The 15,782-nt window shown below is 37.4% G+C and overlaps 1 protein-coding gene across 1 annotated transcript; it reads left to right on the plus strand.

Annotated features, from left to right (window-relative positions):
* The first annotated feature begins 3,144 nt into the window (after positions 1-3,144).
* On the plus strand, positions 3,145-5,335 carry LOC147523071 (MDIS1-interacting receptor like kinase 2-like). Its single transcript, XM_086596709.1, has 2 exons — positions 3,145-4,711; positions 4,812-5,335. The coding sequence occupies exons 1-2, from the start codon at positions 3,916-3,918 to the stop codon at positions 5,105-5,107; spliced, it is 1,092 nt and encodes a 363-aa protein (XP_086452835.1). The 5' UTR covers positions 3,145-3,915; the 3' UTR covers positions 5,108-5,335.
* The last annotated feature ends 10,447 nt before the right edge of the window (positions 5,336-15,782 follow it).

Consider the following 15,782-nt stretch of genomic DNA (forward strand, 5'->3'; position numbering starts at 1 on the left):
TTTCCCTCTGAAAATTCATCTACAAAGGTCACCGAAAATGGGAAAGACAATAAATCTCGTCTCTAATTTGGGACGATAACTAATGTCCTGTAGTCAACCTTAGTTAACCTAAACAACAAATACGACGAGGTCCAAACAATTTAGGACGGCATTTCTCATTCTTAATTTGAGACGGGGTATACAGTCCTTAGAGTGTGTCCTATTTCCAGAATTCTGGTGTAGTGTTGCATAGCCTAAGAATATAGCTTTCTTAGCTTTAGAATCAAGCTTACTATCCTTTATATGGTAGTAAGCACTAGATCCAAACACATGAAAGTACCATAATAATCATTTGGTTTCCTGTCCCACACCTCATAAGGTGTCTTGCAGTCTATCTCCGGAACTGGTGATCTATTATATAAGTAACACGCCATGGCTACTGCATCTGCCCAGAACTCTTTGCCAAGATTGGCATTGGAAAGCAAACACCTAGCTTTCTCAAGCAACGTGCGATTCATTCTCTCTACTAACCCATTTTGCTGCGACGTGCCCCTCACTGTCCAGTGTCTGGCAATTCCCTGTTACGCACAAAACTCTTGGAAAGGCCTATAGGTATACTTAGTATCATTGTCAGACCGTAGAGTCTTCACCTTCTTATCTGTGCGATTCTTAACCCTTGTCTTCCACTTCTTAAATATCTCGAAAACTTTATCTTTGGACTTCAAGATATATACCCACACATAGCGTGTATAATCATCGATGAAAGAGACATAATACCGGTTACCTCCCTTAGAAGCCATTCTAGAAGGTCCCCAAACATCCGTATGCACATAATCTCGGATGCCTCTCGTCTTGTGCTTGCTTATACCGAACTTGACTCTGCACTGCTTGCCATAGACACAATGCTCACAAAATTCCATACTTGGTTTCTCCAAGTCTTTCAGCAGCCCTCGCTTGCACAACTCAGACAATCCCTTTTGGCTTATATTCCCAAGCACATATGCCACAATTTTGTGCACTCAGAATCATCACTACATGTACCTACTACTACATCACCTATCACTGTACTACCCAACAAAGTATACAAGTTTCTATGTCTTTGACCCTTCATAATGACTAAAGAGTCACTAAGGATCTTTAGGACTCCACCATTTCCCATAAAATTGTGGCCTTTGGAATTCAAGGTACCAAGAGAAATAAGGTTCTTCTTTAGCTCAGGAACATGCCTCACATCAGTTAAAGTCTTCACTACACCATCATGCATCTTGACCCGTATAGTTCCAATTCCTATCATCTTACAAGCAACATCATTACCCATCAAAACGGAACCTCCACTCAAGTTCTTATAGGTAACAAACCACTTCCTATTTGGACACATGTGGTAAGAACACCTGGAATCAAGAATCCACGTATCGGTCATGTGGTCGTCTTGTGTAGACACCGAAAGACTTACATCATCCCCATCAAAGCCGAAAGCAAGACTTGCTTTACTAATATTCTCATTCTCAAACTTACCACTCATCTTGTTACTCTTTTTCGGGCTAGGGCAATCACATAGATAATGCCCCTTTTCCTTGCAATTGTAGCACCGTACATGTTTTAAAGGCTTCTTCGAACTACCCTTCCACTTGCTTGTGGAAGTCATCTCATTCGACATCATCCTCGCCATATTTTCTTTTGCTTCTCTATTAAACTTCTCTACTTTAAATCTAGCATTTGACATCTTGGGAGTTTTTTTTCAAGTCACACACAATAACCCAAAAAATATCTCACTCAGGAATTTTATCGAACACCTTGTCTACACAAATTTCGAGTACTATGGTTCTTTACAAAAACTCAAAATCCTAGGTCGTATATCTCGCTCTGATACCAATTGTTGTGAATAAATAACTACAGAACAACGTTATCCACAACAAATAGATCAATCCTACACAATGATCAATCCTTCTAACTAGACAAGACTTCAACACCCTCAAAGTACTATCCCAACGCTTCTCATTAACAATTTAACAAACATATAAAGTAAATATAATAATGCAAAAGAGAACCAACCACAAGACAAAGATATATCGTGGTTTGACAATTTGCCTACGTCCACACTGGCGAGATCCAAGCTTTACTAGATGTCCGGAGTAACAGATTACAAGAGCTCTCAATTCACTCACAAAAAATGAATACTCAACTCACTAAGAATTTCTCTCTTATAATTTCTCTCTTTCTATCTTTTGGTTAGATTAGGTTTCTACAAAAAAAACCTATATTTATACTATTTCAGAAAACTTCCGAAAAAATCAAAATTCGTGCTGAAAAACGGTGGAGCGCGGGTCGTGCTTAAGGACTTGGTGATCGCCAAAGGCATGAGCGCGGGTCGCGCCTTGTCCAGGCATAATTCGAGCGCGGATCGTGCCCTTCACACCAAAGAGAAAAAACGTCCTTTTTCTCTACACTATAGCATAGACCTCCAATTAACCGGTGCACCATGCACCATGCATCATAAACACATAACCAGTAGTTGATCGTTGTCTATATAGATCACCTGCATAATCTGAATCCACATAACCACTGACATAACAAGTACCTCCACCATAAACTAATCCTACATCCAAAGTACCCTTCAAGTACCTCAATACCCATTTCATCGCCTCCCGGTCTTTACTGGGATTTGTCATATACCGCTAACAACATTATTTGCTGTGGAAATGTCCGAAGCGTGTGTAACACCATAAGATACATCAAACCGGCACTGACTAAAGATAAGGATCATGAGCCATATGTTTTTGTTCATCCACCGAACTATGAGAGAACTTAGCTGAAAGCCTAAAATGCCCAGCCAAAGAAGTAGAAACTGACTTTGCATTCTCCATACCGAATCAAGAAATTCCTTTCTGAAGATATTTCTTCTAAGATACAACTATCCGTCGCTTCTTCCTATCACTGTCAATATTTGTCAATCTTTATGCCCAATATCTTCTTGGCTCCACCCAAACTTTACACATATAGATTTGGACATTGTCATGTTATTTCGGTGGGCTTGACGTTGTCCTGTTGTAATTAACCTCTACACTGGTGTGGGGGGGACCGTGTGTCTTGTTTATGAACTCAAAGTTAAACGACGTAATTGTCAACTTCTTAAGTACTCCCTAACAGGTCAATGAGTGCGGTCTTATTCTGTGCCAACTACGTTCTAACTAGAACCTCACATTCGTCAATCGTCATGAAAGAAACCAGTGTAAATCTTCGTTTCTTTACTATATCTTCTCTCTTTTTCACTTTTCAATTGTTTACACTATAGAAGACAGCGTCAGATGTCTTCAAGGGTTGAAGAACACATTCAAAGATCCTAATAACAGACTCACCTCATGGAGCTTCAGTGGTGACGTCTGCCGATTGGACGGTGTTTCCTGTTTTGATGATAATCGTGTTATCGGTCTTCAACTTTCATCATTGGAACTTGGAGGTGAGATTCCTGATTCTTTACAGTTTTGTAAGAGTTTAGTAACTCTAAATCTATCCAATAACACTCTTTCAGGTGCCATTCCTTCCCAAATTTGTGAATGGCTCCCTTATCTTGTAAATCTAGACCTATCTAATAATCATCTTTCTGGTCCAGTTCCTCAACAGCTTGTTAAGTGTAAGTATTTGAAAAATCTTCTTCTTAGTGACAACAGTCTTTCAGGTCCACTTCCTTATAAGTTACCACCTTTCGTACAAGCTCTTAATCTGTCTGATAACTCTCTTTCTGGTTCGATTCCTTCTCGAATTTGTCATTGGTATTCTCCTATCATTAGCCTAGATCTCTCTAGAAATCGACTCTCTGGCCAAATTCCTCCAGAGCTTGTGACTTGTAACAATTTGAAAACTCTTGTTCTTAGTTACAATCATCTTTCAGGCCCAGTTCCTAATCAGCTATCTCGTTTTATACAAGGTGATTCTTCAATGTCATTCGGTAACAACAAAGGTTTATGTGCCGACTTTGAAGGTCTCCCATCATGTCATTCAACTTCCAAGAAGCATAAAGTCATTATGTTCATTGTAATTCCTATTGTTAGCACATTCTTGGTTGCGTTATTAATTATAGGAGTCCGCTACATTTGTAGAAAGAAACGAAGAACATCAGAGGAAATTGAGGTGAAAGAAACAAACCATGGAGATTTATTTTCAATATGGAGATATGATGGGAAGATTGCCTATAAAAAATTGCTTGACGCAACAGAGGGCTTCAACTCCAAATATTCCATTGGGATTGGAAGTTATGGAAGTGTTTACAAAGCAAACCTTCCCTCTGGCGAAACAGTGGCCATAAAGAAATTCCATCAATCTCTAGAGCAAAATTATGAGAGAAGTTTTGGAAATGAGATCAAAATTTTAACTAGCATACGACATCGAAGTATAGTGAAACTCTATGGGTTCTGTTCAAATAAAAAATGCATGTTTTTGGTTTACGAGTATATGGAAAGAGGTAGTCTATATTCTGTTCTGAACAATGAAATAGCAGCAATAGAATTGGACTGGAATAAGAGGGTAACTATTGTTAAAGATATTGCCCATGCTTTATGTTACATGCATCATGATTGCACCCCTCCGATAATCCATCGGGACATATCAAGCAAAAATGTCTTATTGGATTCAGAACTGAAGGCTCATGTCTCCGATTTTGGAACAGCTAAACTACTAAAGCTTGATTCTTCTAATCAAAGTCTTCTTGTAGGCACTTACGGATACATTGCTCCTGGTAAGTCAATTGAAAACATGTGTTCTACTCCAAGAGATTTTGTTCTATTTGAGTCAATTATTTTAAACTTGTACGAGGTGATTTGGCTCTTGTTTCGCAGAGTTAGCTTATACGTTGGCGGTGACTGAAAAATGTGATGTTTATAGCTTCGGGGTGGTAGCTCTAGAGATACTAATGGGAAAGCATCCAGGAGACTTTATTGCATCATTATCAATGCCTGCTGCTGAAAATATTAGGCTAGAAAGTTTGCTAGATCCCCAACCTCCATCTCCCATGGATCAAAATGTTACACAAAATTTGAATTTGGTATTAGAGCTATCACTTGCATGCGTACAATCCAAGCCAGAACATCGTCCAACTATACAACATGTCTCACAAGTCCTTGCTCGCACTTAATCTCTCATTCAGCTATTTGATGAGAGTATGGATCATCGACTGATGGCTTGTGGCTTGTGGCTTGTGGCTTGTGGCTTGTAACTTGTCTCTGTTGTTAGTGTCAAGTCTGTAATCAGATGTGAATAACTAAAGAGACCCGGGTATGGACGGGTATCTAAAGTTGGACTTATCTGAATTCCCTTTATATATTCATGGTTAATTAATATAGGGCTATTTAGTTTTTGGGCACTTTTTAATTGGATAATTTACAGTTGATCACCAATTGATCGTTTATTTGCATTTAGGTCAAAATTAACGGTTATCCATACATATTTTATATATTAACACATTTACCTTTAGGACCAAACTCTAATTTGCAGTTAAACTTTGGGCTAAACCCTAATTTTGAGATAAGACTTGGGCATTTAATAAAAAGCCTAAATTTGTTCTAATTCCGATTGTATGCTCTAATTATGATGCATCTTTCATGTAATTGATAATTGACCTAAATACAATAACCAACTCTAAATTGACATAAAATTAGCTGCTAATTAGGGTGTACACTTTTATGTTTTTGGTACCATTAAACAATAATTTTAGAGTGATAATATTCTCCTTGTTACGTCTATAAACTCACTCTTAAAAAATTATATTATCTATTATATCCCTCTATTCTTCCACCTCTCCTATTAGCATAAGTTCACCACCGCTTCCTTGAAACTTAAAACTCTCTAATTGGATAAATTGACCACTCAAATATCTACTCGATCTCTTTTACAAACATTTATTATATTCTAATTTATACCTAATGATAGCAATCGAATCAATAATAGATTGTTCAACCCCATGACTAACACTGGTAATAAATCGTACGAGGTGTTCTGCAATCGGTCATCTTTATATAGATGTAAGAATCTTGTTCAAATTTAGGCTTGAGATAGTACAATTTGAACAATATCTTACAATTATTTTAGTATAAAAGCTAATAAAAAACAAACACATTTTAACCTCTAAGTATAGCAATTGAATTATGACAACCTCAAATGTGTTCATAATAATATTCGTGAAATTTTGTTTTGCTCCTACTACAAAAAAATTTATGTAATGATCGAGACTATTTAATTCGTACAATTATGCAAAAATTAATCATATGCATTTTGTTTTTCTTCCACCCATCACTTTTGGGTCGTATTTGCGTGTGTATGTTAATTAACTTATTTTTTATTATTTTTTTTCGATAATTTTTTTAATTAACTTGGCTTAGATGCATGATATAAGTTGGTTAAGTTGTGGTCACAAAAAGATTCTTATATATATGGCCATTGAATCAAATCTTAGATTTTGTGTGTTTGACTATTACTTAGAATTTTTAGTATTTGGTCATACTATTAATAGTAATATTTGCGTTTGGTCCACAAGTAAGTCACGTGTATGGCATGCGCAGGGAATTTTAGGCATTTTTAGGAAATTATAGATGAAACAAGATAGTCAACTCAGTTAACCGTTAATTTTGGCCCAAACGCAAATAAACAATCAATTGATGACCAACTACAAATTATCCAATTAAAAAGTGGCCCAAAAACTAAATAGCCCATTAATATATGCAGGTGTTTTATTCTCCGAAAAAACTTGAGCCATGTAGAATGTGTAACGACAAGTTCACTTGTTACATTTTGTACGAAGGAATTAAAATGTCGACTTTCCTCCTCGATCTTGCAGTGAGTGCTGCCTCATCGGTTTTGAGTATAATAACCCAATAATGATTGACAGTGTTGAGGCCATCATTGAAAAGGAGTGACTCATATTGGGATGTAAAAGAAAGCTGGTATAAATCACATTTTATTAGGGCATCTCCAATGAGGGGTGTAATTGTGTAACATAGGTAATAGACTATTAGTTGATAAAGGAGGTGGGGAATTTCCCATCTCGCTATTAGTTGATAAATAGCTCAGGCGACACTTTAACTGTTTGGACGTCACTTTAAGTCATGTCCCTTTCTAGTTCTAAAGTCATAATTTGTAATTTAAATTAAAGAGAGACGTCACTTTAAACTTCTCCATAATTTAAGTGACGTCCGAGTTTAAAATAATTTTTTTTTTAAACTTTTCCATTGAGGACTATAGAGTGTGAATATTTATAGGCTATACAATAGTATACAATTAGAGTTGTAAAATTCTAATGGCACCTACTTGAAGCCTATGTAGAGGTGTAATTTTACACTCCCATTGAAGATGTCCTTAGACTCGCCCTTACCATACAGGAAGTCAAGATCATTGGCATCGTGAAGTGGTGCACTCATTGGTGCACACAAATGTAAATTTTTAATCAAATGGCTGAAGGATTGATTACAAGTTGTATAGTTGGATGATGTTATGGCTCAGATTGTAACCATATGTAAGTGATAGCAGGTGACACTTCCACAACTTCCAATTCAAAAGTTATGTGTATTTTTTTTATCGCCATAGGGAAGATTTCTATGTTCATACTTTTTTTTTCTCCGATAATCCTATGTTCATACTTCCACAACTTTCATTTCAAAAGCAATATTTAGAGTCGATACCCCTTTCATACAAACAATCTGCCTTGCCATCCACCCCTGTTTAGAAATGAAAATTCTCCTAAGTATCTCTCCACCAACTTTTCTATTATTAATTAATAACTTTAGTTAATTGAACCCTAACTAAAGATTCATCACATTGTCTCACCAAATCACTCAATTTTTTTTCTTTGCAATTATTATTATTATTTTTTTTTTCCACGAAGTGAAAATTTATAAATAAGTTCCTTACTCCTCTTCTTTATTCATTTGTCTTTATCCTCATCTTTTAAGTTTGGCGCCAACATTAACATCTATCAACTAAAAGAAAAATAATAAAATTTATTATAATTCTGAAAGAGTTTATAAATGTAAACGTAACTACAGATTGCAACTTTATTACAAACCCAAATACAAAATAAATTCGACCTGATCTTCAAAATTGAGAAATTATTATTTATTTTAAAGCTACATTGTGTTGATTCAAAATCTCGTGAAATGAGGTTTTATGATGGTCATATTACCCTCGTGTGAGGAGGTCGTGACCTATGCCTTTATACAAGGAAATAATTTGACCCTCTCAAGGATATTGTATTATTTTGATAACCGGGTGACTCTCTTAGAGCATCATTAACGCGCTGTTAAAAAAAAATTGTGACACATTAGTTCTTTTCACCAGTCACAATTGTTATAAACATGTCATGTACCAACGCATTTTTGCGAAATTGTTGGTTTCTATTTCGGACGACAAAACTTGTCCCGTCCAAATTTTTTAATTTCCGTTGGGCCCAAAAAAATCTAGCAGTTTTTATTTGTTATTTTAATTTTTTATTAAAAAAAATTTGAAAAAGTAATGGACGGCAAAACTTGACCCGTCCAACATCTTGGGCCCCATGGTACAAAATCGAGTCGTTTTAATTTTTTAATTAAAAAAAGTAAAAAAATTATGAACGACAAAACTTGACCCGTTCAACATGTAGACGGCTAAAGTTGTCCCGCGCAAGTGGCTGCTAAATTTCTGAGTATTTTGGTCGAGAATTTGACAATTGTTGAGATAAAAACGGGTGTTTGGCAGCGCGTTGGTGAACGAAATTGCCAAAAAAAATTCTATCTGTTACATTAGAAATGGTTTTTAGCAGTGCGTTGATGATGCTCTTATGGGGGGAGAAAATATTTTCCCTTATTAATAATTTGTTTTTTCTGAAATAAAAATAAACAAAGTAATGAATCAAGACTAATCTTGTTGGTGTCACACGCCAAAAGAAAAAAAATTCAAATTTTCTCATGGCCGACCAAACATATTTTCGCTGGTAAATTTCCAGGAAAATTTTAACAATCAAACATAGCCCCAAGGAAATCCTAACAGAAACAAAGCTCTGGTTCCACCCCATCATTAAGTGTTCAATGAACAGTAAAATTAGCTTGAACCAAATAAATAAAAAAACAGAAGTCTCATCTCATCTGAAATTCTAAACAACAATAATAATAATGGCTTCTTCTTCTTCACAAGATCTATCTACATAGAGGTGCCATGTGTCTGGGGTTGCTAGTTGATGGAGTGAAATGATGGGCTCGGGTTCCCAGTTGACGTCTTCGACGAGGAAATCTGTAAGGAAATCAGCAACGACATGTCCTTTGCGAGACGTTCTGGGAACGAACTCGACGTGGTGCTCTCCGAACTCTTCAGCCCATTTGGCCATTCGAGCCGTTTTGTTGTTGGAACTCAAAACTTGCTTCATGAGTACATCATTTATTACCTTAATGTTGTGGGCCTGAAAGTAAGGACGGAATTTCTTAGCTGAGTATAGCATAGACAACATTGTTTTCTCCACTGTCGAGTAATGTTTCTCTACATCTGCCAATGTCTTACTCGTGAAGTAGATAGGCTTTTCGATTCCCTCGTTTTCGCGAAAGAGGACCGAGCTGATTGCAAAGTCGGTAGTTGCAAGATAAAGTCCCAGCGTTTCTCCTTCTTATGGTTTGGACAAAACAGGTGGAGTTGATAAATAAACTTTTAGGTCGTTGAAAGCTTTTTGGCATTCGTCTGTCCATGTGAAAGTTGCGCCTTTTTTGAGTATTTGTAGGAATGGTCTGCACTTATCAGATGCCCGTGAGATGAATCTATTGAGGGCTAAAACCCTTCCATATAACTTGTGGATTTGTTGCTTTGTAGTTTGCTCTGGCATGTCAAGGAGAGCTTGTAACTATTCTGGGTTTGCTTCAATGCGTCTTTGTGAAACGAGGTAACCTAAGAACTTCCCTGAGGCTACTCCGAATACACACTTGGCTGGGTTGAGCTTCATCTTGTTTTGGCTTAACCTTTCAAAGGCTTCTTGTAGGTGAGAAATGTGATCGCCCGCCTTCTCGCTTTTAACCACCATGTCGTCTATGTAGACTTCCATGGTGTCGCCTAACAAGTCTTTGAATATTTTGGTGACCAGTCTTTGGTAAGTCACACCGGCGTTCTTCAAGCCGAATGGTAGGACGTTGTAATAGAACGTTCCTTGCTCGGTTATGAAGGACGTCTTTTCCTGATCTTCATCTGCAAGCGGTATCTGATTATATCCGTTGTATGCGTCCATAAATAATAAAAGCTCGTGACCGCAGGTTTGATCTACCAGTATGTCGATTCTTGGTAGGGAGAAGCTGTCCTTTGGGCAATGCTTGTTGACGTTGGTGAAATCTATGCAAAGTCGCACCTGACCATTCTTCTTTGGAATGGCTACAATGTTGGCTAGCCAGGTCTGATACTCGACCTCTCTGATGAATCCCACATTTTTGAGCTTTTCTATCTCTTCATTGATGGCCTTTTAAAATTTGAGTGCTAGTTTCCTAGGTCATTGTTTGATAGGCTTGACAGTTGGATCTACATTTAACTTGTGGCAAACGACCTGAGGGTCGATTCCTGGCATATCGATATACGACCAAGCAAAAACATCTTTATTGAGAGATATGAATTTGGCAAGTTGCTCCTAGTTCTATTTGAGCTTGTTTTCCTTTGAGCTTGTCTGTTGCTGTTGCTGGAGGGCTGGATGCTTGAGAATCTTGCTTATTTGGGACATCTTTGTATTCGACGACCTGATGCTTGGGTAAGGTCATTGTGCTGACGTGATTGCATCGGTGAGCTTCTAGTTGGTTGCTTCTGAGCTTCATGATGCCTCGGGGTCCGGGGAATTGCAGGACTTGGTGCAATGTTGATGGAATTGCTTGGATCTTATGAATCTATCTGCGTCTTAGGATGGCAGTGTAGGATGACTTGACATCGATTACACTAAAGCGTGTTGAAGTTTTCACCATGTCCTCTCTTTCCCCAATGGAGACTGGTAGGATGACGTCTCCAATGGCATCAATGCGGACTCCATTAAACCCATAGAGTGGTGCATTTGATTCTATCATCACCGAGTCTGGCAGGTGCATGTCCTTGTAAGTTTGATAGAAAAGTATGTCGCAAGAGCTGCCTGGATCGATGAGGACTCTTTTGACTGTCCACCCGTTGATTTTGACGTGCACTACCAGGGCATCATTGTGGGGGTAGGCACACCTTGTCTAGATCCTCCTCAGTGAATGAAATTATTGTTGTTGTTTGAAGGTTGGTGAGATTGATCACCTCAGCTTTGTGGGAGAGGTGATATATTTCTTGAAGCGCTCCAACTCTTCGGCACTTTTCCTGACCTGAGGTTTTGTCGTTGGAGGTGTCTGTAATCATGTTGATTACCTTTTCCTCATCATGGTCGGAGGAGTGTTGTCTCCTGTTATGCCTTGACCGACCTGGTGATTTAGATCGTCGGGCCGTTCGGCTCCAGCTTCTATTGTTGGTAGTTCGTTCATGGCTGCTGATAAGCACCCAAAAGTGTATTATGAAACCCCATTGAGACATATAAATTTGGTTCATTATGTGTTTAATAATCATGAAATAAATATGTTTTCCTACTTTTGTGTATTTGCGAAACATGGAAATATTGGTTAAACCTCGAAATAAAGCACGAGGAACGGCGATATATGAATTCTCCCAAATCCACGTTGAAGCATCAAACTTTCAAAGCTCCTATTTCGAACGGGACTCGAACGCGACAAGAGAGCTGCCGGATAATCGTATGATGAACTCTACGATAGGCGGAAGTTGTAAACCGCCCAAAATACCGGATCGCCATGGACTACACATGGACCCACTATGAGGGGCCACAAGATTGGATGAGTCATCAATCATGGAGCATGTCAAGACAAAGATAACAAATTATTGGTGCAAAGTTGACACCTTGCATGTAATAAATTAGATTAGGTGTTAATAGTGAAAAAAGGCAAGGTGTCACTTTGTTTTAATGTGGTAGATAAAATGAATCAATGTGGTTTGATAATTCACGTGGGAGGAAATGAGATTTCTCTCAAATGGAGAAGAAATTAGACAAAGGTGGGGATACTCCATTTACTCCCTTGACTTATTTTCCTCACATGGCATTATTTTAGTTCCTTAGTGAAAATGAGAAGGAAGTTTTATTTTAATTTGCAAAAAGCTTGTAATAGTTTTAATGGAGGAACACTTGTTCTTCTAGTTCTTCTAGAAATATATAAGTGAGTTTGGTTGTGGATTCTCTCTCTCTCTCTCTCTCTCTCTCTCTTTCTCTTTTTGAGTTTTAGTAGTTCATAAGTCCTTGTCCCAAGGATCATGAGCTAACTTCCCTTTTGGGGAGTTAATCCAACTCATGTGAGGGAAAAACATTGGTTGAGAGTTTGGTAGGTTTTTAGGATAAACAACTAACACTACATCCTATCCCAAAATGATAGTTGGTGTAGTGTCTAGTTAGAAATCAAACAATGAGCTTAGAGATAAGTCATTGTTTGGTTTCACTTGCTAGCATGTATAAGCTCTTAAGTGAGCCATGCATGCTAGGGATCAATTATATTTTTCCGTTAGGGACTTGTCTATGAGTTTAGGAAGAATAAAACCTATTTCAAATCAACACTAATGGCAGCTCACATGAGGAGGATTAACTCTCCAACTTCTCTTCCAATTTTCTATTTTTAGTATCAAGTGCATGTTTTCAACTTAATGTTTTCTTAATGTTTAAGTAGGAATGATAAAAATCTAACATTTATAATAGACCCTTACTCCTTAGTTCCCTTATTGTAACATCCAATTTGTAGTTGTTCTATACTTTAGGTAGTTCGAATCCTTATTCTAACTCTACTCAACGAAGATCGTGAGTAAGGAACCTTGATTTCTTTTGCTTCAATTTAGAGAGTTCTAAACTCTGAGTGGTCGTAAAAAGCTAATATCAAAAATTTTTGTTCTAAAGCAATAGAACTTGGGCTACAAAGCGAAAGTTGCATCAAGGGGGAACCCCCATTCTCTTTCTTTCTTTCCTTCTAGTTCGTATTACGTTTTTCTTCATTTTTTTTCGTATTTTTGCCTCGCGATTGACCTGTAATCCAAAAAAATTTTCGTTCCACTTTCAGGTACCAAAAGTTAGGACTGGGAAACATCATTTCAGCAAATTATAAGACTTCTGAGAAAAATTGAACTCACTGTGGATTATTTGACCCGCGTGCGCGGGTGTGTATTAGCGTGCGCGAGTGGGACCCGCGTCCGCGAGTCAATTTTCTTTTTTACTGCTCATCTTCGGCCACCAGCATCTTCTGATCCACCTTGATCCATTTCCAGGCCTAAATATTTGGCCCTGTACCTGAAACATTCAATATTCCTTTGGGATTAATCGCATTGACGGATCGAAACGTTCGTTTTTAATTCTTTGGCGAAAACGCGGGAAGCTACAGGTTCCAATTTTCAGTATTATTGTAATTTATTTATATTATTATTAGTATGTTTTTATGCATGAATGCCATGTATATAGTATTAGGAAAAATTTATGGATTATTATTTAAGCTTTAGCCTCGACTTATGCATGAATCAAATTCGTATACCGGTAAATATTTATATACGATTACACGGACATGAATTGCATATGAATGTATATTTACATATTAATGGTATTGTATTGCATGGGTATATGTCTTTCTACGTATAAATGTTGCTTGTTAAATGTTTGATATTTCTCTACGTATACGTACACGGTATTGTATATTAAGTCGATTTTGTCAAGAAAGAGGAGAACATTCCAACGAGGGTTAAAATCTTAGTTGGGTAAGTTGTTTCTAAACCTACGGGTAAAGCCGCTCTCTATAGGACATTCGCCAATCTCAATGAGTATTGTCGAAATCGATTTATTATGCAATACAAGAGTCGTATTTTAGTTTGGGTATAATACTTTGCATGTTTAGTTTTGTCATCTATTCTGCGTCTGTATACTGTATTCGTATGCTAAGGTATTTAGATACGTATGAGTGATTCAAATTCACCTGTTACTGTTGATATACATTTACGTAATATCGATTTACAAATTAGCGTACATATACGTATTACTGATGTATATTTGCCTGTACGTATGGAAATATTTATCGATGACACAAGCTTGCCTATTCAGATAGCTATAATTATGAGTAGAGTACCTTCACATGCTACTGCACCTAGTATTGTATGAGTAGATCGTATTTGTATGTTTGTATTTTAAACCTTGCATAAATCTTTAAAAAAAAATAAATAAATAAAAAAAAAAAAAAAATTAAATTAAATTAAATTAAATTAAAATTAATTTAATACCACCTTTGCATAAATTTTAATTCCATAAATCTTAATCATATTCCAATGGTGTCTAGGAAACTTGAAAGATTGAGGTTACTTAATTAGAACCGCGTTTGCACGGAAATCCTCCCTCATATCTATCTTGTGACTGTCATTTGTTGGTTTATGCACACGTATTCCTAGCTTCATCGCTACGTTAGCGCAGCTTAGGCATATGTTGTTCAACCCTAATGCTTAAGATAATAATAAAATTCGAGTCCTCATAATTCCTTCCGTAAGTTAGATCTAATTTTATGCTTGCATGAGATTAAGGTCCGGTTCCACTAAAGAAATTGAACAAACCTATCGTCGAAAAATACGATAAGCAATCGCGTAAGTTCTCACATAAAAATTGTTCTTCTTCTCGCTAATTACCTTGATCACAATCCTTCGCCGCCATCAACTTTCGTCATTATGGCCGACGATCCTCCACCAGCCAGAGAAGCCCTCTCCGGACTTCTATATTGCATTCTGGGGAAGGACCTTCTTCCCGTGATTAAACTTGAGGACATTGTCGGTGATTTTCGTGATCCCACCAAACGCTTTCAGTTTGTTACCAATATATCATGTTTGGAGCACGAAAAAACCGCACAATCATCTTCGTAGACTTCAACAAGTGGCAACAACATTTCATCATCCAAGCATCTCTAAGGAACAACTCTTGCTTCGATCGTTTCCATTCACTTTAGCGGAAAAAGCATCAATCGGCTAGCGGGACAACAATCACAATCCATAGACACATGGAATAAACTAGTTCAAGCTTTTATGCTTCAGTTTTACACTCGAGGAAGAAAACAACCGAAATGCTTCGTAAAAATTCAATTCTTCCAAAAATCCTCATGAATCCTTTACGGAAGCATGGAGTCGCTTTTATCGATCTTTCGTTAGAATGTCCTCACCACCAACTAGAAAAAGTCGTCCTTGTTCGTTTCATTCTTTAATGGTCCATTCGATCATCAAAAAGAAACTCTTGATATAATGAACGGAGGTTGCTTCATGGACAAAGGAGCTACTGAAGCTTATACTTTTCTTGAAAAACAAGCGAAAAAAGGTATACACTGGGGTAACACTGAGCCGTCTAGATCATCAAAGGATACTGCTACAAAAGCCACATCTATTTTTGAGGTAAAACCTGATCCTGAAATAAAAAATTTGATAGAATCCCTAACTAAAAAAGTAGATGCACTTGCAGTTCAAGTAAACGATCAACTACCAAAACCAGTCATGAACGTTGACACCGCTCCTTGTGTCCTTTGTCTTAGTCCTGATCATCCTGATGCATATTGTCCTTTGTTATATGCTTCCCCTACTCAACAAGCGGAGGAGGCATGTGCATTCAACATTCCCAATGCACCGTGGAGACAACATCCGAATTTCGCTTGGGGCCAAAATAACCAACAAATGGGGGCTCCTCCTGGTTTCGCTAATCAACCTGTTCGACCTACCAATAATTTTATTCCATACCGCCAAGGAAATAATCAACA

This window comes from Coptis chinensis, chromosome 1 (genome assembly GCF_015680905.1).
Source record: "Coptis chinensis isolate HL-2020 chromosome 1, ASM1568090v1, whole genome shotgun sequence".
Lineage (NCBI taxonomy): Eukaryota > Viridiplantae > Streptophyta > Magnoliopsida > Ranunculales > Ranunculaceae > Coptis > Coptis chinensis.

Excerpts from the sequence above, each read along its gene's own strand:
- LOC147523071 (XM_086596709.1), top strand. The coding sequence starts at position 3,916 with ATGTCATTCGGTAACAACAAAGGTTTATGTGCCGACTTTGAAGGTCTC. Across the intron at positions 4,712-4,811 it reads TTACGGATACATTGCTCCTG|AGTTAGCTTATACGTTGGCG; the intron begins GTAAGTCAATTG and ends CTTGTTTCGCAG.